This window comes from Diospyros lotus, chromosome 2 (assembly GCF_014633365.1).
Source record: "Diospyros lotus cultivar Yz01 chromosome 2, ASM1463336v1, whole genome shotgun sequence".
Lineage (NCBI taxonomy): Eukaryota > Viridiplantae > Streptophyta > Magnoliopsida > Ericales > Ebenaceae > Diospyros > Diospyros lotus.
The window spans coordinates 2015015-2040285 of NC_068339.1; the positions used below are offsets into that span (position 1 = coordinate 2015015).

At 32.2% G+C, this 25271-nt stretch overlaps 1 protein-coding gene and 1 long non-coding RNA gene across 2 annotated transcripts; both read left to right on the forward strand.

Annotated features, from left to right (window-relative positions):
- The first annotated feature begins 4431 nt into the window (after positions 1-4431).
- Positions 4432-5489, forward strand: LOC127795804 (uncharacterized). Its single transcript, XR_008021864.1, has 3 exons — positions 4432-4681; positions 4884-5019; positions 5177-5489. It is a non-coding gene; the product is annotated as an uncharacterized LOC127795804 (long non-coding RNA).
- A 17552-nt stretch (positions 5490-23041) lies between these two features.
- On the forward strand, positions 23042-24039 carry LOC127795545 (23 kDa jasmonate-induced protein-like). The gene is made up of 2 exons (XM_052327304.1): positions 23042-23353; positions 23577-24039. The coding sequence occupies exons 1-2, from the start codon at positions 23075-23077 to the stop codon at positions 23757-23759; spliced, it is 462 nt and encodes a 153-aa protein (XP_052183264.1). The 5' UTR covers positions 23042-23074; the 3' UTR covers positions 23760-24039.
- The last annotated feature ends 1232 nt before the right edge of the window (positions 24040-25271 follow it).

Below are 25271 nucleotides of genomic sequence, written 5' to 3' on the forward strand. Positions count from 1 at the left end.
GGTTGGAGGTTGCAGGTGGAAAAAAGAAGGGTCGTGTATATGGGATGGGGTCAGAAGCATACGTTATTCTTGGCTCCTATCATATGTTGTCACCATCGCCACCGCCTTCACAGTCGTCGTCCATTTCACTTGCTGACCAAATTCAACAAGTTGTTAGTTCAGCTATACAACCATTGAACCATCGTTTGTCAGCTATAGAAGAAAGATTACATAATCCTTCTTCATCGCCACCACCTTCAGATCATTAGGAGGATCCGTCATTGTCATGGATAGATATTACATTGTATTATTTTTATTATTCATAGACGATGTGTTTTATTAATATTGTATGTATTTCTTGTATGAATTTAATATTGTATGAATTTTTTGTATGAATTTAATATTATATGGATTTCTTATATGAATTTAATATTATATGGATTTAATATTGTGTATATCAGGTTTATATATTTATGCATTATTTATATTGTGCAAAACAGGTTTATATATAAAATATTGTAAGAATATTACTTTTTAATTAAATTTAAAATAGAGACGGATTTTGAGACAGAAAAAATCCGTTTCTAAATCCGTCTCAAATTGCTTTCAAATTGTCTACAAATTTGTCTTTGAATCCATCTCTAAAATCCGTCTCAAACAGAGACGGAAAAATTGTCTTCAAACTCGTCTCTAAATCCGTCTCAAATTGAGACAAAAAATTCTGTCTCTAAATTCGTCTCAAACAGAGACGGAAAAATCCGTCTCTAAATCCGTCTCAAAACGAGACGGAAAAAAATCGTCTCAAAAATCGTCTCTACATTCGTCTCAAATAGAGACAGAAATAATCCGTCTCTAATCGATCTCAAAATCCGTCTAAAATTTACCGACGGAGGTTTTAGGGACGGCTCAAAATCCGTCTCAAATTGACTGTTTTCTTATAGTGATTTTTGGGAAAATTAAAAAGGGTATTCAAATTTTAGCATAGCTATTCGAATATGGGAAATTGCATTCGAATGGTTTATGGCCTATTCTGATATGTTGGTGGAGCATTGAGTGATATCCGGATGACTAGAGGCATATTCAGATGTCTCTGTGAGTGATTGAGGGTGACATCTAGATGTGGAGGGAGACATCCGAATGTTGGAAGTCAAAATTGAGTTGACCCAAGTGTGTGTGAGTGGTATCTAGATGCTACAGTAGCTCATTTAGATGACTTCCTTGCATTCATATCCGGATATGGGCTAAAACATTCGGATGCTCCATATTTCAGAAATTCAATTTCAATATGGTTTCGTATTTTGGATATAACTCTCTCGTCTGAATTCTGATTGAGGTGATTCAAGATGCTATAAAAATATAAGAAAAAGATCTACAACTTTTGTGTTTTGAGTTTTTAGAAATTCGGGCTGAATAGAGGTCGAAATTGGGCTTAAAATTTGTTGAAATGGATTTATTTCTTTTTGGATATATCTGCCATATATATATATATATATATATAAGCTATCTGAATCAAACAGTGGCTATTCGAAACAGGGGATGGGTTTATTCAAATGAGGGGTTTATATACATATAAGCTATCTGAATCATGGGGTTTATGCAAATGAAACAGTGGGTATATATATATGTATGATTCGCACATGACATGGGGGTATTCGAACCAGCAAAGAGAGAGAAGGCTCCCATACAAATGGCTGGGCAACCCATTCGAATGGGTTGCTTTCATAACAGAGGAGAGAAGGCTCCCATTCAAATGGCTGGGCAGCCCATTCAAATGGGTTGCTTCTATATGCATAGCTATGTTTCGGATAAGCCATTTCCTATTCATATGGCTTCTATAATTACGCATATATAACTGATTACTGATATAGACATGAACAGAGCTTCTATATCTATACTGAAACAATAATATGCCATTTTAGAAAATAATTTTGGAGTAAGATAACCCCATTTGAAACATTATAGAGACTGAATGATGCTTAGCAAGAAATTTCAAACAATTACTATAACAGTAGGAAGAATATTTCCACGCAGATGTATATATATACACATACATTAACAGTCATTAGGTTAGAATGGGAAGACGAACAGGGACCTCGCACTAGAATGAGATAATTAGATAAAAGGAATTTATAGAATATTAAATAGAATACAGAAAGGAACTTGGCTGATAAGACTCTTTCGTTGAAGCTCCAGTTGCGAACAGACAATGGGAGAAGAAGAAGAAGATGATGAAGAATGAATGGAGAAGAAGATGAAGGGCAATGGAACGATGAAGTAGAAAAAGGAATACGACTTTGAAGCTGGGGGATACGCTCTGGCAAAAGCGAAAGGAGAAGGCAGAGGGAACAGCTGCAGGTTACGCTACCTCCCCCCCTCCCCCCAACAAAGATTGATTTACCCCTCTTCGTCTCATTACAAAAAATCTTTTTTAGGGCATTTTTGATATATGACACATATTTTAAATTTTCATTTTCCTTTTCTGATCCAAATAAAAATTTAAATTCCTTTACAATTGGATCCAAGCCCAACCCATCAATTTATTGGCCCATCTGATGAACTCATTAACTAATTGATTGTGGCCCATACATTATTTCTCATTTTTTCTCAAAAATTAGATCCATACACTAATTTTCACGATCACGCTAATCATAAAATAAAATTGCTCAATCTAAAATTATTTTTATGCCATCAAAGCAATTTATCACTTAATTTTTAAAATACTTAAAGCCACATTTAAAATGTCATTAAACCGACATTAAGTAATAAAACACCTAAATCTACTTTAGGGTCATTACAAAGTTAACACTTAGAATAGAAAGATTGATTTTGTAATAACTTGTTGAATTATGAATAACAATACATCAAATATAATCAAAATATATAATTTTTTATATAGTATACATCAAATGCGACCTTATTTAATAATACATTTATTCATTCAATAATATTTCTTCATTGTGTAATATATCTATTCGATACTTAATTAATATGAAAAAATGTAAAATATCAAATTATATAAAATCTAAAATCTAAAATAAAAAATATATAAATGTAAACTAGGCACGAAAAATTTTTAAATTGAAATTTATATTAAATGTATAATAATTGAGTATTGGTACAGTACTCGTTACTTACTATTGGAATTAAAAATAACAAAGTAATGAAATGTTAATGAAGCATATATGGAAGCATGATCACTTCTTTTCTCAGAGTAGTAATTAATGTTACTAGAAATCATTTTAGATGTAGAACATCTATATATAGAAGTTGATTGTCAAAAAATATACTTTTTCACTCAAACATTTTATGTTCTTATAAAGTATTATTAGAATAGCTATATAAATATAAACATTTTATAGTTTTCACGGTAACATGATCACTTCTTTGTTCTTTTATTTAATAATATATTTAGTATATGTGATCATTGCCTAAAGCACCATTAGGCCTTTGGGAAAATGTTTTTGACACGGAAGTTGTCCGTCGCCTCCTCTCTGTCTACATCCTCGTCTCATATTTAACTTAATTTTATATGGTTCTGATATTTATCTACATCGTGTTTGCGATTAATCAAATATATATTGTAATGTCTGTTTGAAAAATATTTTTAAATTGAAATATATATTAAATGTATAATAATTTACTATTGGTATTATTATCTTTGCTTCTATTTTTAAACTATATAAATATAATTTGAGTTTTGTGATAACATTTTGAATTAAAATTAACTATATATATATCAAACACGATTATGGTGTACATTTTTCAATATCGTATATATTAATGTCTATATAATATACATCAAACATGATCCTGATTAATAATAAAACATACACGGCGTTTTAATATTATAAAACTATATAAATAAATTAATTATTTAAAATATTATTTGTTTATTTTATTTAAAAAATTAATAATTTATCATAACACAAAAGTTAAACTTAAAACTACTTTTAACTTAAATTAATAATTTGTATATTTTAGTAGTTAAAATTTAAAGTTAAAACTCTACATTTTGATATTTAAAAATAAGATAAATATATTTTTTTCTTTCCATTATTTAACACTTAGAATAGAAATATCAAAATTTTAATACTTTTTTGAATTAAGAATAACAATACATCAAACATAATGAGGATATATATTTCTATATACATCAATATCAATTTTTTACTATTATTTTTATAAAGCATTTATTCATTCAAACATTTTTTAGTATTATTTATTTATTCATAATGTTTAGTATATTTAGTATTATTTTTGTGATATTTTTATTTAGTATTTGTTTAAATACCAAAAAATAAATTATTTGATTTTTATTTAACAAATATTTTTTAAAAAAAATAAAAGAAAAACGAAAAATGTGGGCAGGAGACCCCCCCCCCCCCCCCCCCACCCGGGGTCTTTTCCCTCTTTCCCCAAATCCCTAACCCACCCCATCTCCCCCTCCTCTCTCTCTCTCTCTTTCTCTCTCTCTCTCTGTAAACTCAGTACTCTTGTCGTAGACCCATCCGTCGCAGCCTCCGCCTTCGTTGTCGCTGCCTCCGCCTCCGCCTTCGTTCGTCGCACTTGCCATCGCCTCCGTTCGTCGCCACTGCCACCGCCTCCGTTCATTGTCGCTGCCTCTGCCGTCTCCGTTCAACGCTGTTGTCTCCACCCCCGTATGTCGCAGCTGCCTCAGAGCATTTTGCTATTGCATTTGTAGGTATTATTCCGATCATCTCTTCCATCCACTTGTAACTGTATCGTTGATTCTAGAATTTTTATTTTTTTGACAACCTGGGGTTCGTGCAGGATTTGGGATTTGTTTAGTTGTTGTGAAGCAAGCTGATTCTGTAGCTTAACAATATATTTGTTTAAATTTTCTGGTATTAACTGTATGCTTCTCATTTGGCATTGGATTTCAGATGGGGTCAAGTTTTCATATTGGATGCTCTTTCCAAGTACAAGGCAGCTGATGGTCGGGAAGCTGAGAATACTGTGGAGCGTGTTACTCCACGATTACAACATGCAAATTCTGCAGTTGTGCTTTCTGCTGTCAAGGTACAATTAATTCTTCCTATGAACTTAATTGGCATTCTCATTATTAATTGTTTTTTCTTTACACATACATCATGTTCTTGTTGAATTCTACTGTTGTATAATGTTTTTTGGACAGATTTCTTTTTGTTGTATGGTTCACTGGATGGTTGCTTTCCAGGTTCTTTTGGAGTTCAAAGAATATGCAACAGAAGTAGATGTAGATTTTGTAAGAAAAGTTGCTCGTGCAATTGGACATTGTGCCATCAAGTTAGAGAGAACAGCTGAGCGATGCATCAGTGTGTTGCTGGAGCTAATTAAGATTAAAGTAAATTATGTGGTTCAAGAAGCTATCATTGTCATTAAAGATATATTTACAAGATACCCTTTTCTAGTCCCTTATGTCCTTTTTCCCTATAAATTTGCTCCATAAGATTGCTGTAAATTCCAGTTTTTTTGTATATTGTAATGTGACGTTATTATCTCATAGCGGATTGTTGTCTCTGCTAGTTGTTATTTTTTAATTTTTTATTTTTTGTGTCGTAACAGCATGAATCCATCTTATAGCGGAGCATTTTGTTTAGTTGTTAAATTAATTTATTTTATTAAATTAAAATAAAATAAATAAATAAATTTTGTTTTTTATATATTTTTAATAAAATATATTTAAAATATATTTTATTTATTTTTAAATATATTTTTAATTTAATTATATAAATTAATTTCATTAATTTTTTAATATTTTTTAGCGACGAAAAATTCTGTCACTAAAAAGAAATTTTTAATTTTTTAATTTATATTTATTTATACTTTAGCAACGAAAATTAACTTCGCTAATCTGTCGCTATTTTCCTGAATTAGAGATATATTTGCAACAAAAATTTTCATCGCTAAATTTAAAAAAAAAAATTATTTAGCTACGGAACATTTTTTGTAATGACCCTAAATTTGGTCTAGGTGTTTTTAATATTTAATTTTAGCTCAAGGGCATTTTAGATGTGGGTCTAAGTATTTTAATATTTAATAAAATTTCTTTGAGGGCGTAGAAATAATTTTAGGTTGGATAATTTTATTTTATAGTTCATGTGGTCGGAAGATAAGTGTGTGAGTTTAAATTTTTTTTTAATTTATAAATAATGTAATGGGCTGCAATTAATTAGTTAGCGAGATCACGTGTTTGACCAGGGTGGGAAATTAAGCCTAGTGGGCTTGATATATATATATAGAGAGTACATGGGGCTTGGGCTTAGGTCTATGGTGATAAATAATTCGAAAATAATGAAATTGGTGGTGTAATAAAAATAAAATAACAATAATAATAATAAATAAAATAAAATAAATAAATAAAAAGAAGAAAATAAATTAAGTTAGCATTTGTCAATAAAACCCCTAGATATTTTTGTCTATTATATGATAAGAGGGGCATGTTGGTAAAATTTCATAATTGGCAAGCAATTTGCACAGCCTTTCTGTGTGCAGAGATTTTCTAAATTTAATGCATATCGCTACTCCTTTTCTTCACTGTTTCATTTCTTTCCTCACTCCCCAGTGCCTTCTTATGCTTCATCTTCCCCCTTCTTGTGATACTCTTTGCATATCTCTCTCTCTCTCTCTCTACTGTTGAAGCCCAGTAAGGAGAAGACTCATCCAACCTCAGGCAAGTTTCTTCTGCTTATCCATTCACGTTCTGTAATTTCTGTGTATTTCATCTCTTTTGGGGCGATTGTTCATTGTCTCTGTAAATGTATACACACACATATGTATATATCCATACCCCTGCCTCTTGAGTAACTTCTTCTCTTTCTTCCTCTTGTTATAGCATCATTTACTTCTTATTTTCTGGAATGGCTACCCTTGTTTCGGTAGATAGCCGTGTAGACATATGCCCTCATGCAAATCACCACTTATATATATATATAAATACACGCTCACAGCCATCCCCTGTTCCAGTGGAGCAAACTAGGGGCGGATTTACGTGTGAGCTGCCCTGGGCTGAAGCCCAAGGCAGCCCAATAGAAATATGAATTAGGTAGGCTTAAATTTACAATTCTTTGATTCCAGCCCACCCCAGCCCCCCTCTGGAAACCCTTCTCTTCTCCACTTCTTCTTCATCTCCCGACCTCACTCTCGTTCTCTCTCACCCTCGCCGCCTCTCGCTCTTTGCCTCCCCTCTCTTTCTCGTCCGGCGTCCGCTCGCGCTGGCCTTCGCTCTCTGCATCTCTTTTACTTTGCTCGCGTCGCGCTCGCCCTCGGCCCCTCGCTCTCTTCATCTCTCTTGCTCGCGCTCGCCCTCAGCCTTTCTTGCTCTCGCCTTTCGCTCGCCCTCGCTCTCTGCCTCTCTCGCTCACCCTCGCCCTTTTCTCTTGCTCTCGCTCGACCACTCTCACTCTCGCTGGCCCTAGCTACTGCGACGCTGCCTCTCGGGTCTCAGCTCTCGGCGTCTCGCCCTCTGCTCCGCCTCTTGGCCTCGCCCTTGCTCGCTGCCTCTGCTTCATTCGATTGAGAGCTAAGTATTTTTTTTTTTGCCTCTACCTCTGCTTAACAAGTAAAATAAATTGTTTATGGGTTTCAACTTTGTTGTTGATTGATTCGTTGAAGCTGCTGTCTTTTTTGAGCAAGTTATAAGTGATTTTTTTTCTAATTTTGTGTCTGCTTGGAGTTGGCTGTTTGACTGCTGCATTCAGTTAGGATTAGGAATACAATTGTCAATTGTTAATTTGTTATATTGGACTTGCATTTGCCTCAAATCTTGAGTTAAATATTTTAATTGTTCAATTATTGAATTATGTTATTTTTTGTTTGTGTATCTTAGAATTTAGAATGGAACAACGAACTTCTGCGAAGAAAAAAAAAACTTGTTATCTTTTTAAAATTTCAGCCCCCAACCTAAATTCCTAGATCCGCCCCTGGAGCAAACCCATTTATATACACATATATATGTATATATATATTGTATATGTGACCAGAGAGGCTTGTTGCTGGGAGGCTCTTAATCACTGTTATTTTTTAGGAAGCCTCCCCTATTTTGATCAGATTTTTCCTCATTGTGTGATCAAATGGCCCTTATATATATATATATATATTCATACATACATGTTGCGGGCAGCCATATATATGTATGCACGCCCCCTGTTTTTGTCCCAGCCAATCCATCATTTACATATTCATATGTAGATATATATATGCGCGGCAGTGTAGTCTCTCTATCTCTCCTTGTTTCATTTAATCCTCACCCACTTATATGTATTCATATGCACGCACGTTAAAACACCACTGTGGACATAAGCACCCAAATAATATATACATATATATGTTTAATATCATGTTCAATACTCACTAAAGGTGTAAGACACTTAAATAATATATATATATATATGTATATGTATGGTTGCAACTCTCTGTAAGTTTAACGGAAGGCACTTAAAATATATATATATATATGTATACATATGTCTAATACTCTCTGTTAGTTTAAGAGAACCCAAATAATATATATATATATATATGTATACACATATTTAAGACCCACGCACCCAACGTATATTGCCATGAGCATTATTTAATTATCTATTAAATAATTTTTAAATATGCCCAAATTTATAAGAATTCATATTAAAAATTTCCTTACATTTTTAATAGTCATTGGAATATGGCCATTAAATTAAATGTCACTATGTGTAAAGATTAATAGACCTTATGTACCTGATGTGGTTCTTTTTATTGCATGAAAACTTTAATCATAAATTTGAGACTTTTGTGGAGGTATACTTGTCATCAATACGTGGTATTAAACCATGGGGATACTTATTTATACATTTGAGAGTATGGCATCAAGGTTGGTAACCTTGCGTGATTTCAGAAATGGCATGTCAAAATATGATATATATATATATATGTATATATATAGTATTGTTGTTAAATTTTACGCACCTATTATTTTGCGCGGAGGAAATGATACCCTAGAGCACCTGGCACGAGACAAGGTGGCCATAGCCCAGCAAGTTGGCTTCATATTGGATGTGAGTTTTTTTTTTTCTCTTGATGCATTTTGGCATATGTTGTTTAATGGCTTGCGAGCCTATGAGATTGGATTCTGATAATTAATGTTATATGTACATTTGCATAATAATATATGGTGACATGATTTATTTAAATTGAAATTGATAAGGTCATAAATTATGAATCTTGTATGAAAATGTCGAGTTCTTGATTACTCTTTTTGGTGTCACCCTATTCTTGATTCTTGCTTGCTATTCATTGTTTCTAGAACTTGCTGAGCCTTGTGGCTCACTTGATCTTCCTTGCCATTCCAGTTAAAGAGAATGCTATTTTTTGGGGCGAGTCCAGTGGGACTAAAGCCCAAGGATAGTGGTGTACGGAGACGCATCCTAACTTGAAGATCCTGATTGGTGTTTAGGTAAGACTTGAGATAAAATGATTTTTATTTTATTAGTTAACAATAGAGCCTCTTATTTGTTTGTATGGCCTTCGAGCACAAACTCATGAGATATTAGAAATGTAACTAAACCTTAATTTAGTTTCTGCTGCTAGTAATGAAATGAGATGTCTATTTATTTATGATTTGTTCTATATCATCTCTGTGATGACCTCCTTTCGAATATCCTATACTAGCGGGAATATTCGAGAGTGGGCCCTTACAATTTCTATCGCTAATCTATCGCTAAATTGGCGATGGATCCATCACTACAAAAATTTAGCGATGAGCACTTCAGCGACGAATATAAATGTTCCATCACTAAACTCATTTAGCGATAGATTTTTGGGTTTTAGCGACTGAAATGTTTCGTCACTAAAACTCGAAATTCCTGTAATGTATTTTGTAATTATTTTAGTTTATATTGTGAATGTTTATATTTAATATGATATTTAATTATGAATTTGTACTGAAGATGTTAAAGTTGAATATTGAATTTGTAATATTTGAATATTGTGAAGGTTAAAATTGAATTGAATTGGTTGAAATTTAAATGTTAATAAATTGAATTGGTTTGTATTTGTTTTGTGAATCTTTGAATTGAAATTATTAAGTTTATTTAAGAATTAAATGGTAAATAGTTATAGTTAATTTTATTTGAATTTAGATATTTATTAATGTGTATATATATTTTAAATTTATATATTTTAACAAAATATTTAAAATATGGTTGTGTTAGAACTTCGCCTGGGCAAACTTATTGCAGATTGCATATAGTTTGTGTAACTTTCGAGTTTATGGACCCAAGTAACATTCTCGGCCTTACCTCACCGATGCAAGATTGGAGGGTGGGCTGTTGGCTTTAATGGATTGAAAATGGTGTTATTAATGGTCTCACCCCAACCCTAAAATGGCTAATGCATGGATTTCTCGACATAAACTTGGCAGAATTTAGCATATTTGCTATAAGTTTAAATTTCAGATAAAATGTGTGTAAATGATCTTATCCCATAAAAAAAGAGATACTACGACATTTTTTCATGTAATAATTATAAGAGACTTACGGCGTTTTGCTCCTTATTTGCATTTTTTTAAAGTAATTTTCTCATAATAATTTTATTAAACACGAATTTTAATTATTAATAATTTTCATTGATTATCATATTTTTTATAAAATTTTTATATTTGGTACAAAATATATTCTTGCTAAAAAAAAAGACAATATGAAAGAATATCACCCTCTAGCATGGAGGGTAATGCGTTATAATATTATGAAAAAAATTATTATTATTATTATCATAATTTATACCAAAAAAATAAATGTGCATGCAGTTGGTGGTATAGGTATGGTTCAAATCAAATAGAATGGACCAATGAATACCCAGGAGCCAAGCAAGGCTCTAATACCAATTGTTGGGACGGAAACACTACAATTCAAAGTTAGTGTATAATAACGATTGAACCAGAAAAGTTGAAATAATACACAAAGTAAAGAGAAAACCTTCATTCGGTAATGGTAGTCATGAAGATTGTTCCAAGGCTCAGATGTGGGTTCGTCCAATCACCACTTAGGCAACAACCAAGAATAAGGAGCCCAAACCCCCTCAAAACACCCAAGCCTCTTAGCCGATCAACACCTCTCACCCAAGTCACACAAACTTCCACACGCCGTAGGATCCACCAAGGAACAAAAAGTAATCATAAAGATATGGGCCTTGAGGTTGGGACAAGCTTCCACTCTACTCACACTCTCAAAACCACACTCATGGATCTTGAGGCCGGGATATCTCTGTACACATCTAACCAGAATTTGCTTCAAATATTTATCTTCCACTTTCTTGCAATGACAAAATAAATAAAGTGAGCCACAAGTCTCAACAAATATATAGTAAAGGGAAGCATTAATAGAAACAATATATGTAGGCATGAACAACTTAAAGTTAAAGGAAATCAATATCCGACATCTAGAAACTAATTGGATTCATGCTTTCTATATTAGACAACATCATCCTCAAAGAAATATAATTTCTTACATTTCATCAAAAACACATTTTTCTAAGTGAGCCACAAGACTCAGCAAGCATATATATTCAACAATAACAATAGTTGAATTAAAGACATGAGTAGCGAAGAGGGTCAACAATAGATACCTTATTGCCCATACCAATGTTTTCCAACCATTTAATTAATTAGAATGGAAAAGTTTTCCCATAATAATAATAATAATACAACCCTTTTCCCATAATTCAATATAATTATATCATGTCTCTTATTCACATTTTCATAACATTCTTAGATCATTTCATCTCCCGCTCACATGTGAAATCATCAATGCATAATTATATCATGTGCCATCGCCATGCAAGATAATTACATGGACACACCGCCATATAATATAATTACGCGGGCACACTGCCATGCAATATAATTACGCGGACACACCACTATGCAATATAATCACAGACAATGCTATAACAAGTGACATTTACACACCCTCAATTTTTGTTTATTAAAGGTTCTGGGCTCTTTCACACAATTCACATTTAAATAGGTTCCACCACATTAATTAAGGGCAATTATTTATATGATAATAGTAATACATCACACATGAGATTCCATGGACATGCTAACCAAAAACATTTCTTAACAACTTCCCAAATGTGATTATCATGCTTCCTCATGCAACTCAATTACATTTTTATCTCATGAATCCCATGTATACACACACACACACACACACACACACACATATATATATATACATATCCTCAACCACTTCCTAATATTTTAGAGGATTGAGTGGTATCAGTTGAAACATTTAATAGTAACTTATTTTAACAATCATACTTAATTTGGATTGAGAAAAGCCTTAACCAACTCAAATCACAACCAAAGTATATGATGTTATAAATCAAATTGAAGCCCTCAAAGTCTAGTTTATAATGCTTCAAACGGATCTTAATTTAGACTTTTACATCAAAATTTATGACCAAAATAATGCAACACGCGCAGTGCTGTCTTTTCTCTTAAGTCGACTTGCCTAAAAATAAGTTGACTCAATCAAGAATTAGGAAAATCGGCCAAAAACTGGCCTTTGCCAAGTCAACTCAACCCAAAACAAGTCGACTCGATGCACCCAGAGCGCACGAAATGGACACCAAACACCCCAAAAATTTTCAATCTAACTTTCTAACCCACAAATGTCATTCCATGAAAGAAAAATGGGATGAAATATACCCCATGGAAACTTTCAAATAGACCTAAAACCATCTGAAATGGAAAACCCACAAGTTCAGAAATTAATACAAGATAAGTATACAACATTCACAACCAATAGAGAGAGACCCATTTTCACCAAAGATGGATCCAACAAGAATGAGAAAGATAAAAAGATCTTGCATCAAATGAAGAGGACAAGAGAAGAGGAAGAACTTGCACAACCAAATAAAAGAGGTGCAAGAAGAACTTGCCTATGAAACTTGGACCGAAAGAAGAAGAAGAATAAGCCTTCTCAAAGCTACAACCTTAAAGCTCCCAACAACAGGAAGAAGGAAATTGAAGAAGTAGATGAAGAAGAAGAAACTGTCGGGAGAAGAAGAAAAATGAAAAAGGAATAAGAGAGCATGGGGAGAAAAAGAAGAGGAGTGGGCTACTAATCACCCCCTTAGAATTTACCCTTTTTTCGTTCCACATAAAACACACACACATAGCACATAAGCCCTTTTTGGACATTTCACATTTTCTTATTTCTTTTTTATTTTCTTTATCAAACCAATTATGAAATTTTCCTTTTTGCCCTCACCTTTTTTCATAAAGCATGCTTATTTTTGTCATTTACCACATTTCTCATTTTCATTTAATTATAATGCCACCTTTTTATACACATGGGCCCAAGCTCAAATCAATGACCCAATTAAATAAAATGACCCACTTCCATCCTAGGCCCCAAATAAAATAACACATACATATTTACTTTATTTTAAGCCCAATGGTCTCAACCCAATTTATCGATAAAGTTTAACTCTTCAATTCTATTAGACCTTTTAACTCTTGGCCCAAACCCATTATCCACACAATTTATTTACATAAATTTTTCACGTAAAAACATTTTCCAACATTTAATTTAATAGGGGCATAATCTCCAATGCCTAAAAATAAAATATTAATAAACTCCTAGACCCACTATCGGGTCGTTAGAGTTTCTCCCCACTTTCAGAAAATTTGGTCCTCCAAATTCAGATCTGGTCATACGCACAACTGGAATGGAGATGCCCCATCTCAACTCAACTCAACTCCCGGGTAGTGAGCAAATATGGAAATAGAAAAAAAAAAAATGGCAATTTTTGAGTGATTCTTGTATTTGTATACATTTTGAATGGATATTCTCTCAGACTTTCTATGTTAGTGGGTAAATCCGGAAGCGGGCCCTGACAGTACTAATTTATACATTAAAGAAAAAAACTAAAAATAAATCGATGACTTTTTAATTTGTAAAATCTGACTATGAATTCTTTATATTTTTTACTTATTCAACACTTACATTTCAAATATTTTCCTCTTGTCTATTTGTCAATTGAAAATATTTATTTTCTAAATTTGAATACAAAATTTTAATTAATGATTTTGCATTTCAAAAACTAAAAAAAGTAAATTTTAAATCATTTTTAATATTTATCTATATTATTAAAGGTCCACAAAAATAACTCTTGTCTAGTGTTACAAATATTCTTAACCTTGTCTTACACTCTATTTTGACAGTTAAAACGATATTTTATATTAATGTATTTATGTATTTATATTAATATCATAAATAATATTAAAAATCACGAATGTTACCTCAAATATTAAAATTAAATTAATTTTAAAAACTAATATTATATTGGGCGTGGCACTGACACATCATGTTCCCTAACAAATGCTGACGTCCACATTTCAGCAAATGCTTATATAAACATTTTAGAAGATTTTGACGTAATTATGATGTAGTAAACTCCTTCGACCAAATTATGTGTGTATATATATATGTATGTATATATATGACCCCACCCACGGCGATGGGATCATCAATCATCTTCATCAGTCATTGGTGGCTGGTTAATTGCAAAATGGCGCACAGTTTGATTGGTAGCTACATCACTAACCAAAGATTGAATGTACTGTCGCAAATGAGCTATGGTATTTGTGAGCAGTTTGATGTTTAACTTGATAAAAAAAAATTTAAATTTATTTATTAAGATAAATGAGTAGAACTTAAATTTAATTTTAAAATTTGATTCATAAATAAATTAAGTTTAAATTTAGTAAAACTTGACTCATTAAAATTTACAAATATGCTTCATTAGAAACTTATGAATACTAATAGATTTGATTAGAGGTTCGTAAATATACTCGATTAAAAATTCATAAATAGTTTGTGAACTAATTTATTTATAAATACATTAATATATTTAATTATCATTTTATAAATATATTATTTAACATTTCACTTCAAATATTAAAATTTAAATATTTAAATAATATTTTTAAAAAAGAAAAAATTCATTCTCCAAATCGATGAGTGCCATGCTAATGGCTTTCTTATCGGATGTCTCCAAATGGACAAAATATTGTTACAGTATGGTTAGGGTAACACTATTTTTTGACACTCATAAAATCATAATTTTTTTTTAAATTTATAAACTATTAACTATTTTTCAAAACTATTGACAATTTAAAAAAAAAAAGAAGACATTTTCCTTATTTCCATATGTTGTGTGAAAGCTTGACAATTGAAGATATTATTTACATAAAAAGACAAATTGAAGCTATTGAGAAGTTGTTATCTACAATGAGTGGAGCTCAAATTTTGATTTAAATTAAAGAAAAATTAATTTGAATTTGTTGGTTTGATTCTTGGTTTTAGTAATAGAGATGATCAATTTTTGATCGATTCGATTTAGTGTCGATTTAGAACTATAAATTGATTAAAGGGTTGTTGAATATTAAAAATAATACATAAAATAATAATAAATACTATTAAATATTAATAATAATTAATTATAAAGAAAAAGAATACAATACATAAATATATGTGTATATATGTTTATTTGGATGGTATATATTTATATATACATGTATTTTTTAAAAAAAATTACATTAAAAACAGGAGAAAAACTGAGTTTGGATTTGATTTGATAGAGCTGATTTCTTTTTTAAGTGTCAAATTTCTAGATCCAATCCGCTCCGCACCAAATCAACACCTCAATCTACATTTTGTTATTTTTTGGAATGGTAATACTTGGGTTTTGTATCGTCTATCCTTTCCCGCCTCTATTTTTCATACTTTTTTTGGATAAATTATATTATCCAAAAATATTTAATCTGAATAATTAATCTAAACACCCTGACCGTACAAGTATATTTTTTAAAGGATAGTGCCAACTATTATCCTAAACTTCAATAAATGGAACTTGTATTAGTTGATTATAAATGTGTCATGTTTTGTAATATTTTATCAACTAATAAAATTATTTTAAAATATAACAATCATCTTTAAAATAATAATATAAGCACCCCCGTCCGGATATCCCAACCGCCCGGTCTATCCGAACGAGAGCGCCTACCTAAGAGAAGAGAAACAAACACAAGACAAAAATACCCTGGCATGCATATATACGAAAAATACAACAGCGGAAGCAAAACAATATATATACACGCCTACAAGTACCCTGCTGGAACAACAGTCAAGGAGTATATAAAAATATACAGACACCTGTACCAACGATAAAAGATACAAGGAACAACCGGGCACAGTCAAAAATGAGAGTCAAAACTCTTACCAAAACATCAGAGAAAACGGGGGCAGCTAACTGTACATCCTACTGACACAGATGGCTATTAGGTGATGCGGTCCTCACCCTCAACTTTAGCTTTACCCTTACCTGGAATGATGGAAAGTAAGATGAGTCGCAAGACTCAACAAGTTTATATGAAAAGGAAGGCTGTAAACGAAACAGAAGAGGAGATCACCCCAAATATAAACCCACATGTACACACAAGTCATGTGACGCAACAACGCAACAGTGCTGCATAATAAAACATATACCGGTCCTTGGGGCCCACATAAAACACCTGGCACCTAAGTCCCATACCAACCTGCCGCTGCCCTGAAAGGCAACATAAATCACCACAAACCTGTGCGCACTGTCCCGGGTCGGTACTCCCATCACCCGTATCCCTGCCGGTACTCCCGACAGCCGAGCCAAAGGCTCCATTGGAACGGTACTTCCGTCCGAGAACTAATAACTACCAGTAACCATGCAATGCATATAAAATGCAAGGCGTAATGAACATCAACATGATACAAGGTGCCCATACATCCAGGCATCAGGCCATGCTCCGCCCACGTAGTAAATCACACGCGATGCATATGCCCGTGCTAGATGCAACCTGACCAATCTAAAATGTCCGTGATCAAGCATAATCAAATCATGATGATCCCATCATGCAGCCCGTACCCATGTGCATACCAAACCATGCAACAAAAATAAAATAATCAGGCATGCCATAATCACATAACGGTAGAGTAGGTCAGCAGTGCCTGACACCGGTCAGCGGTCAGTGACCAGGAGAGACCATCTAACGGTCTAAAATAGACCGTATAACAGTCACACCATCACCGTACAGCTAACCCTTGCCCCCACTGCCTAACCACTCTAGCCAATAAATAACCGAAAATTCATATTAATACCCGACAACTAAGGACCTAGCCCCGGGTGAGTACGACATCATTCCCATAGGCTTGGGGGTGATACAAACCCCCGTAGGCAACCAACGAATAATACCATCGAAACCAGGATAATAAATTAAATTATTAAACACACCGTTTAAATTCCATAATTTATTAACAGCCAAATCCAACGAAAAGAGGTCAAATAAATTGATAACGAAAGAATCGACAACGAGGGTATAGAGAACTTGCCTTTCTGAAGATAGCCTTAAGCTCAATTTGACCAAACGCGGTCAAAGTTATACAAACTGTAATATTTCAATTATTGACAAAATTAATAAAATTGGGCCCCAAATAAAATTTCAATCGCAGAGAATATTAATTACTAACTGCTCTACATACCTGGATAATTAAATCAGGGATTAAACGGGATTTAATCCAATTTTTGGCCTCAAAATTTCTCAAATTTACGTCGCGAGCTCGCTGCCATTTTCTGCAATTTTCCTTACTGCTTGCTGTTCAAATTCACGCCCGAAATCGGGCTAAATTGCGGCAAAAAACGAGTGGGGAGGGAGGCGCCACGTGGCAACACGCGACAGCCGCTGGGGGAGGCCACCGCCTCCTTCGAAACGACGCCGTTTTGACGCCTATGGCTGAGTTAAATCAGCCAAAATTTCCTCTTCTCGCGCGCAGCCCCCGCGATTCGATCCCTCATCCGCTGCCTGGCCGCCTCGCACGCAAACCGCCCGTGACCCGCCCGCGACCACGCTCGCATCTAACCTATATATGTTTTAAGTTATATTTAATGTGACTTTTGGCCTCTTTCGCGATTCACGCCAGCACCCCTAAATTTTCATTATATACACAAACATCCACTATAATAATTACAGAAACGTCCAAAACTTTCTAAAAATCACACAAATTAATTTATTTTAATTTTTTTCTCTTTCCAGAAATTCCCAAATAACAAAATTAATTATCTTAATTTCTTATTTCCTTAAAATCACCTAATTTAATTTTATTTAACCACCACAAATTATTTTGATATTTCTCTTAAATCCAATTACCCCCAAAATTAAATTAATAGTTATTTACGGGCGTTACAAATAATTACCATTACCTTTTTTTAAAAACAAAAATACTACTCAATAACTCAATTTTGACGCTTAAGATTACATTTTCTATTAATGCATTTATATGAATATGATATCGCGAATATGATCATAAATATTAAAATTAAATTTATTGTACAAACTAATATAATATTGGAGGTGGTTTGTTGGTATTTAAAATTATATATAATAGATGATGTTTAACGTGGCACCGACACATTATGTGCTCTGACAAATTTGGAGTCGATCAAGTCCAAACCAGTTTTTTCAGTCAAATTGAAATTTGAACACCCTTAACTAAAAGTATCTTAATTAGAGTCAAATTAAAAGTTGATGAATGTAGTAAATGTAATGTTATATGTCTCGAGGTCATTCAATACATACCCTTAATAAGGTTATTAATGCAAGAAAATATATATTTTTTTATTATAAACACATATCAAATAATTTAAAGTTATTATTACTTTATTATTTATTTTAAAAAGTTACTAGAGGTTAGTTTTTTTATTTTTAAAGCTTTAAAATTGAAGTAAGAAAAGCAAATGTTGGCTAAATAAAAGGGTACCCTACCTTAAAACACTTAAAGAATTAAAATTATGTCCCAAAAATCCCTAACCCAAAATATGAATAAAAATTTCTCATATTTACTAATTAAAGATATTATTTTATTATAATTTCTCAAATTTATTCAGTAATAATCAAATTTAATATATATAAATTTATCGTAATTATTAATTAATTATAGATTTCATTTTTTAAATACAAAATTATTAAATTTATTAATTGATAATCAAATTTATCATTCAAATATAAAGTTCAGAAATTTATTGTGTACATATTTAATTTTTCAAATTTATAGTTTAAAAGCAAAACAACTTTTTTTTTTGGATTTATTTATTTTTTGTTTATCAATTTCACGTGTTTATATAATTGATAGACTAAAATATATTTTATTGAAACATTTTTATTAGCTTAAGTACTGTATAACATATAATTTTAAATAATTAAAAAACTTAAAACTCTATTTAAAAAAGTATTGGGTCCAGATTTTCATAAAATAATTGTGAGACAATTTAATTTCTATTCGCCTTTATAAGATATAAATATAATAATTTAAACTCTAAATTCTAAACTTTTCGACTATAATTATTATTTCTTCCCATCACAACAAAGCCGCGTGTATTCAAGAAAACGATGAGATTTCTCTTTCAATGTCAACATATATGCATTAAATGGTGTTTTTGAATACTTAATTATAAGTGAAAATGTTATATCGATATGTAATTTTGATACTTAATTATTGATTCTTTATATTAATACTTTATATATTTAAATTAATATAACACGCAATATAAAATATTAAAATTTAAATATTTGAATAATATATTTTTTTTAAAAAAATTCATTCTCCAAATCGGTGAGTGCCATACTAATGGCTTTCTTATCGGATGTCCCCAAAGGGACAAAATATTGTTACGGTATTATTAGATTAACACTATTTTTTGAACTCACAAAATTGTAATTTTATTTTAAAGAATCAATAACACTTGTTTACAAACTATCAATTATTTTTCAAAACTATAGATAATATAAAAAAAATGACATTTTCCTTGTATCCATATGTTGTGTGAAAGCTTAACATTTGAAGATATTATTTACATAAAAAGACAATTGAAGCTATTGAGAAGTTATCCACAGTGAATGGTGCTTAAATTTTGATTTAAATTAAAAAAAATAGTTAGAATTTGTTGGGTTGATTCTTGGTTTTAGTAATAGAGACGATCAATTTTTGGTCTCACTCGATTAGGTGTGGATTTAGGACTATAAAGTGATTAAGGATTCTTGAATATTTAAAATAACATATTAAATAATAATAAGTACTATTAAATATTAATAATAATTAAAAAAATGACAACAAATACAATACATAAATGTGTATATATAATTATTTGGATGATATATATATTTATATAAGCATGCAATTTAAAAAAAAAAATCATTGAAAACAGGAGAAAAAGGAGTTTGGATCAAACTTGATAGAACCGATTTCCTTTTTTAGTGTAGAATTTCTATAAAGTCTAGACCCAATTCGCTCTGCAACAAATCAACTCCTCAATCCACATTTTGTTATTCTTCGGAATGGTAATACTGGGTTTTGGATTTTGTTATTTATATATCTTTTTAATCCTTATTTTTTATATTTGGGATGATTATTTTTGTACGACTTCCTGTGCTCATGTCTTCAATTACGCAAAGAAGGATAAATCGTAGGTTGGATCTTGTCCCTTGCATAGAGAAAAAATTAAACTCACGATCCACTGAATTATATACCGACATATCACTCATCCTTTTACTATCCGACCGATGTCTTGAAGGCCTCTATTTTTCATACTTTTCTTAGGATAAGTTATATTATTAGTTCTTTAAAATTGGCCGGCTTATGTTTCTAAAAATATTTAATTTGAATAATTAATCTGAACTTCCTAACCGTACATGTATATTTTGTAAAGGGCAATGCCAACCATTATCCTAAACTTCAATAAATAGACCTTATATTATTTGATAATAAATTTATTGTAATTTATAATATTTTATTAATAAATAAAATTATTTTAAAATATAATTATCGTCTTTAAAATAATAATTACCATTTTCTTTTTAAAAAAATACTATTTGAACAAACACTTGAAATTACAATTTTTTATTAGAGATTGCGAATATCATCTCAAATATTAAAATTAAATTAGTTTTAAAAATTAATATAATATTGAAGGTGGTTAATTGATATTTAAAATTATACATAATATATGATGTTTAACGTGGCATCGACACATCATGTGTTCCAACAAATGCTGTCGTAAGCACTTTAGCGGATTTTGAGGTAAGCTCATTCGAAAGCATTATATATATATATATGTGTGTGTATGTGTATATATATGACCCCACCTATCAATCATCATCATCCTTATCATCAGTCACGGGTGGCTGCCTGGCTCTGGCTAGTTAGTTGCAAATTGGGGCACAGTTTGACTGGTAGCCCCATCACTGACCAAACATTGATTGGTATGTATGTATATATATATGTGTGTATGTGTATGTGTATGTGTATGTGTATGTGTATGTGTATGAGCCCACCCACGGCGCTGGGATCATCATCAATCATCATCATCCTTATCATCAGTCACGGGTGGCTGCCTGGCTCTGGCTTGTTAGCTGCAAATTGGGGCACAGTTTGACTGGTAGCCCCATCACTGACGAAAATTGATTGGTCTGTATGTATATATATATATGTGTGTATGTGTATGTATATGACCCCACCCACGGCGCTGGGATCATCATCAATCATTGGGGCACAGTTTGATTGGTAGCCCATCACTGACCAAACATTGATTGGTATTAGGGTTATATAATCGGTTATAATCAAATTAAATCGATCAAAAAATATTAATCAAATTAAATTGAATCACATGTGATAATCGAACCGAATCAATAATCGATTATGCAAAATCAGTATAGAAATAAACCGATTTGCAGATATGAAATACAAGAATAACATTTATTGATACAAAAAAATGCACAATTATTTAGAGATTGAGAGAATATAAATTAATTTATGCAAAAAAAGAAAATACAAATGAAAGGAAGAAATATCAAAAAGTATTAAGAAACTATCTCATTGAAACTAACGCCATTGAAATATCAAGAAACTAACCTATAATACAAACGAAGAAATATCAACAAACTAACTTCACTGAAAATCAAAAAAATTGAAAAATTAAAACCATAACCTAATGTCAATACTAACCTCTATTTGACGGCCGATCATCGTTGGTATGGGTCGATCGTCCAAGCACAAGGAAAGGAAGAAACAAAGAGACGAAGGGGATGGCGATCGGCGAAGGGGACGACAATCAGTGAAGGGAAAGGTGGGAGGCGGCCGACTACTGACAGCAAAGGAAAATGCATCAAAGGTGGAGGCGACATCGATGGCAAAGGACTCGAAGGGCCTCTCTCTCTATCAATTTTGGTCTTTCTCGACATCTCACGTCCGTCTCAGTCTAACATTCCAATTCCAAGTGAGTAAGAGTTTCTGCCTCGGGTGTCACAACGTCAATGTCGACATCGGAAGGGGCGATAGTGCTGCCGTGCCAAAGCATCGAAGATGATGGAAGGGTGAGGGCGGAGCCAGAGTGAACGGAAGGCCTGCACGATTCAATCCTTCCGCCTTTTAATTTGGGTCTTCTTTCCTATGCGTCTCTATTTGTCACTTGGGATATTTTCGCTTTGCTTTTATTATAAACCCAAAATTGTGTCATTTTTGTAAGTTTGATTCAGTTCGATTATTTTAAGCAAAAAATCGAATCGAACATCAAAAATCGAACTTTTCAAAAAATTTAATCGAACAGAACCGACCGAATTTATCGGTTTACACTTTAATAATTTATTAAATCTATATTATATTATTATTTTTATTAATAAATAATATTATTTTTTATAATCGATTTTCAGTCTTAGGTTGGTTCGTGGACTAGACTGAACCGAAAAATAATTAAAATAAAAATGTGAATTGAGTACTATACCAAATTTTGATCTGTTTGGGATCAGAGGAATCCAAATTAATTTTTTTAATTAAATCAAAATTTAAGCACCCTTGAGAGGTATCTTAAAAAGGGGTTGGCCCACTTGGCTGGCTCATGTAGCCCACGTGCCTTTGTGAGACATTGAAGTAACTGTGGGTTTGCAGCACTATGTCTATATATATGCCCTCGGAGAGGAAGAACTGGGCAAGAAGCAAGTTCGTCGAAGGGAGTGTTGCCGGCAGCGATGGTTGGCCAAATCGTCTCTAGTATATGTCAGATTCACAATAAAACGGGTTGCACTCTAACATGGGTGCGGTTCCATGACTACAATGGCAAGAACAATCTAATCAAGTACCCTATGGAGATTCCAAGTGGCCAGTGGGCAATGTTTGAGCACTCCGGCGACCCTGGATTCCCCTCTGAATCTGTCGGCGCTGTCGTCTACCGTTGCACGAATCCGGACGGGGAAGAGTGTGATTGGATGATGCTTTGGTCCAACAAATATGGGGAAACCACAAACAAGGCAAGTTCCAAATCCCCCCACTCTGATCAATATATAGCTTGTCGATCGACCAGTTGTTGGGATTTAATGAATTGATATATATGGGTGACGTGCATGGCTAAATATATATATATATATAATAAACCCACATAATATATATATACATCTGATCATGATCTGATCTCATTTACGTACGTACGTAATATTTTATATATGGATTTGTGATGTATGTGTTTGAATGCAGGTTAATACTGAGATCAGGGCAAAAGGCGGTTTTGACAATGCTGTTTGGCCGCACATTCGTGCTCGGAGTCATACTAACCACAGCGAGGCAGAATTGGAGAAGTGGAAAGCCAGTGTCAATGTGGTGCCAAATAATGCCTGCAATGTATTCGCCACATTCCAGGGAATAATTCAACCAAATTAAGTAGAAAGTTTCAACTTAATTAGTCCATGGATTTGCATTCGGTCTATCCACATGCTCATCCATCATATATATATATATATATGTATGCCAAGGATCGATCTCTCTCTATATATGTACGACTGTTTGTGTGTGTGTGATGCATGGTGTTCATGGTTAAGGTTTGTGACAAATAAATAATACCATCCATCTCAGTGTGTGTGGATGCTATTAGCTAAATGCCATGTTTAATGGTGTCATCATTAATAATGTAATGTGTGAGATGTTGTTGTATTATATATATGTTGGACATTTTACCTTGTGCAATGTGTCATGTCTGATGCAAATATGGCCAAATTTATATTTTTATCTTCTTAATTTTATATATATATATTTTTTGTCACAACTTGAACTTTTTATTGTTCAATTATATCTTGGATTTATATTTTTGAATCAATTTAACTCTTGTACTTTAAATTTTTTTTTTGAATGACAATCGAACTTTTTTTTATTTTGATTATATCTCAAGACCTACATTTTTAAATTAATTTAACTCCTATACTTTTATATGAACAAAACATGATATGTATTTTATCATCTCACTTTACTTTTTTTACATATAAAAATACATGAATTAAATTGACTCCAAAATACAAATCCAATTATATAATCAAAATAATGAAAAGTTTGAATTATCAAATAAAAAAATGTCAAAGTACAGGAAATTAAATTGACTCAAAAATTAGATTTAGGTGTGTAATTTAAATAATAAGAAATTTAAATAATCACACAAAAAAAGATAAAAATATAATGACAAAAATATAAATTTGACTATGCAAATACATAAGACATCAATATAGAATGTCACTATAAATGTCAAACTTACGTAACATTTTTGTAAAAATTGTGGGACGGTGGTTTGCAAAAGCGAATTAGAAGTGGTATTTATTGATGTTTACTTTTATAATTCAAACAATTTGATTGATTTGACAATAAATGTTTTTAGTACTTTGAAATGTTTAATCAACTAATTAAAATTTTTAAATATTAAAAATAAAAGATAATAAATACACGTTAACCATTATCATTATTCTTTAAGGGTAATGTTACCCTAATTTATAAATAAATATGAAATCAACTCAAATAAAAAGTGCATAAAATATAATTAAACCTTAAATCTGGAATCAAATAACAAGAGGAAACAATTAATTAATAACCTTAAAATATAATTATGCTTTTAGTTCTTAGGGTTTATTAGGGAAGTAGATTGTCTATGTGCGCAATTTGAAGTGTCAGTACCAATTACGATTCCTGCCACCGGTGGTCGTCGGTGCTCAACGGTGCCTGCCGCCGGAGCCGATGATCAAATCGATCAACCAGCCGACAATTTCTCCCAAGATGAAAGCCCCTGCAATGCCAATTACGATTCCTGCCACCGTCACCAATACCGCCGTCACCTGGAAATAAGCCAATTTCGCCACGAAAACAACTCAGATGATGTTTCAGAGCATCTCATCGCCGGCCGAGGCGACGGTC

Bases quoted from the DNA above. Each gene is read 5' to 3' on its own strand.
- LOC127795545 (XM_052327304.1), top strand. From the start codon at position 23,075: ATGGTTGGCCAAATCGTCTCTAGTATATGTCAGATTCACAATAAAACG. The intron at 23,354-23,576 runs GCAAGTTCCAAA...GTTTGAATGCAG, and splicing joins ATGGGGAAACCACAAACAAG to GTTAATACTGAGATCAGGGC.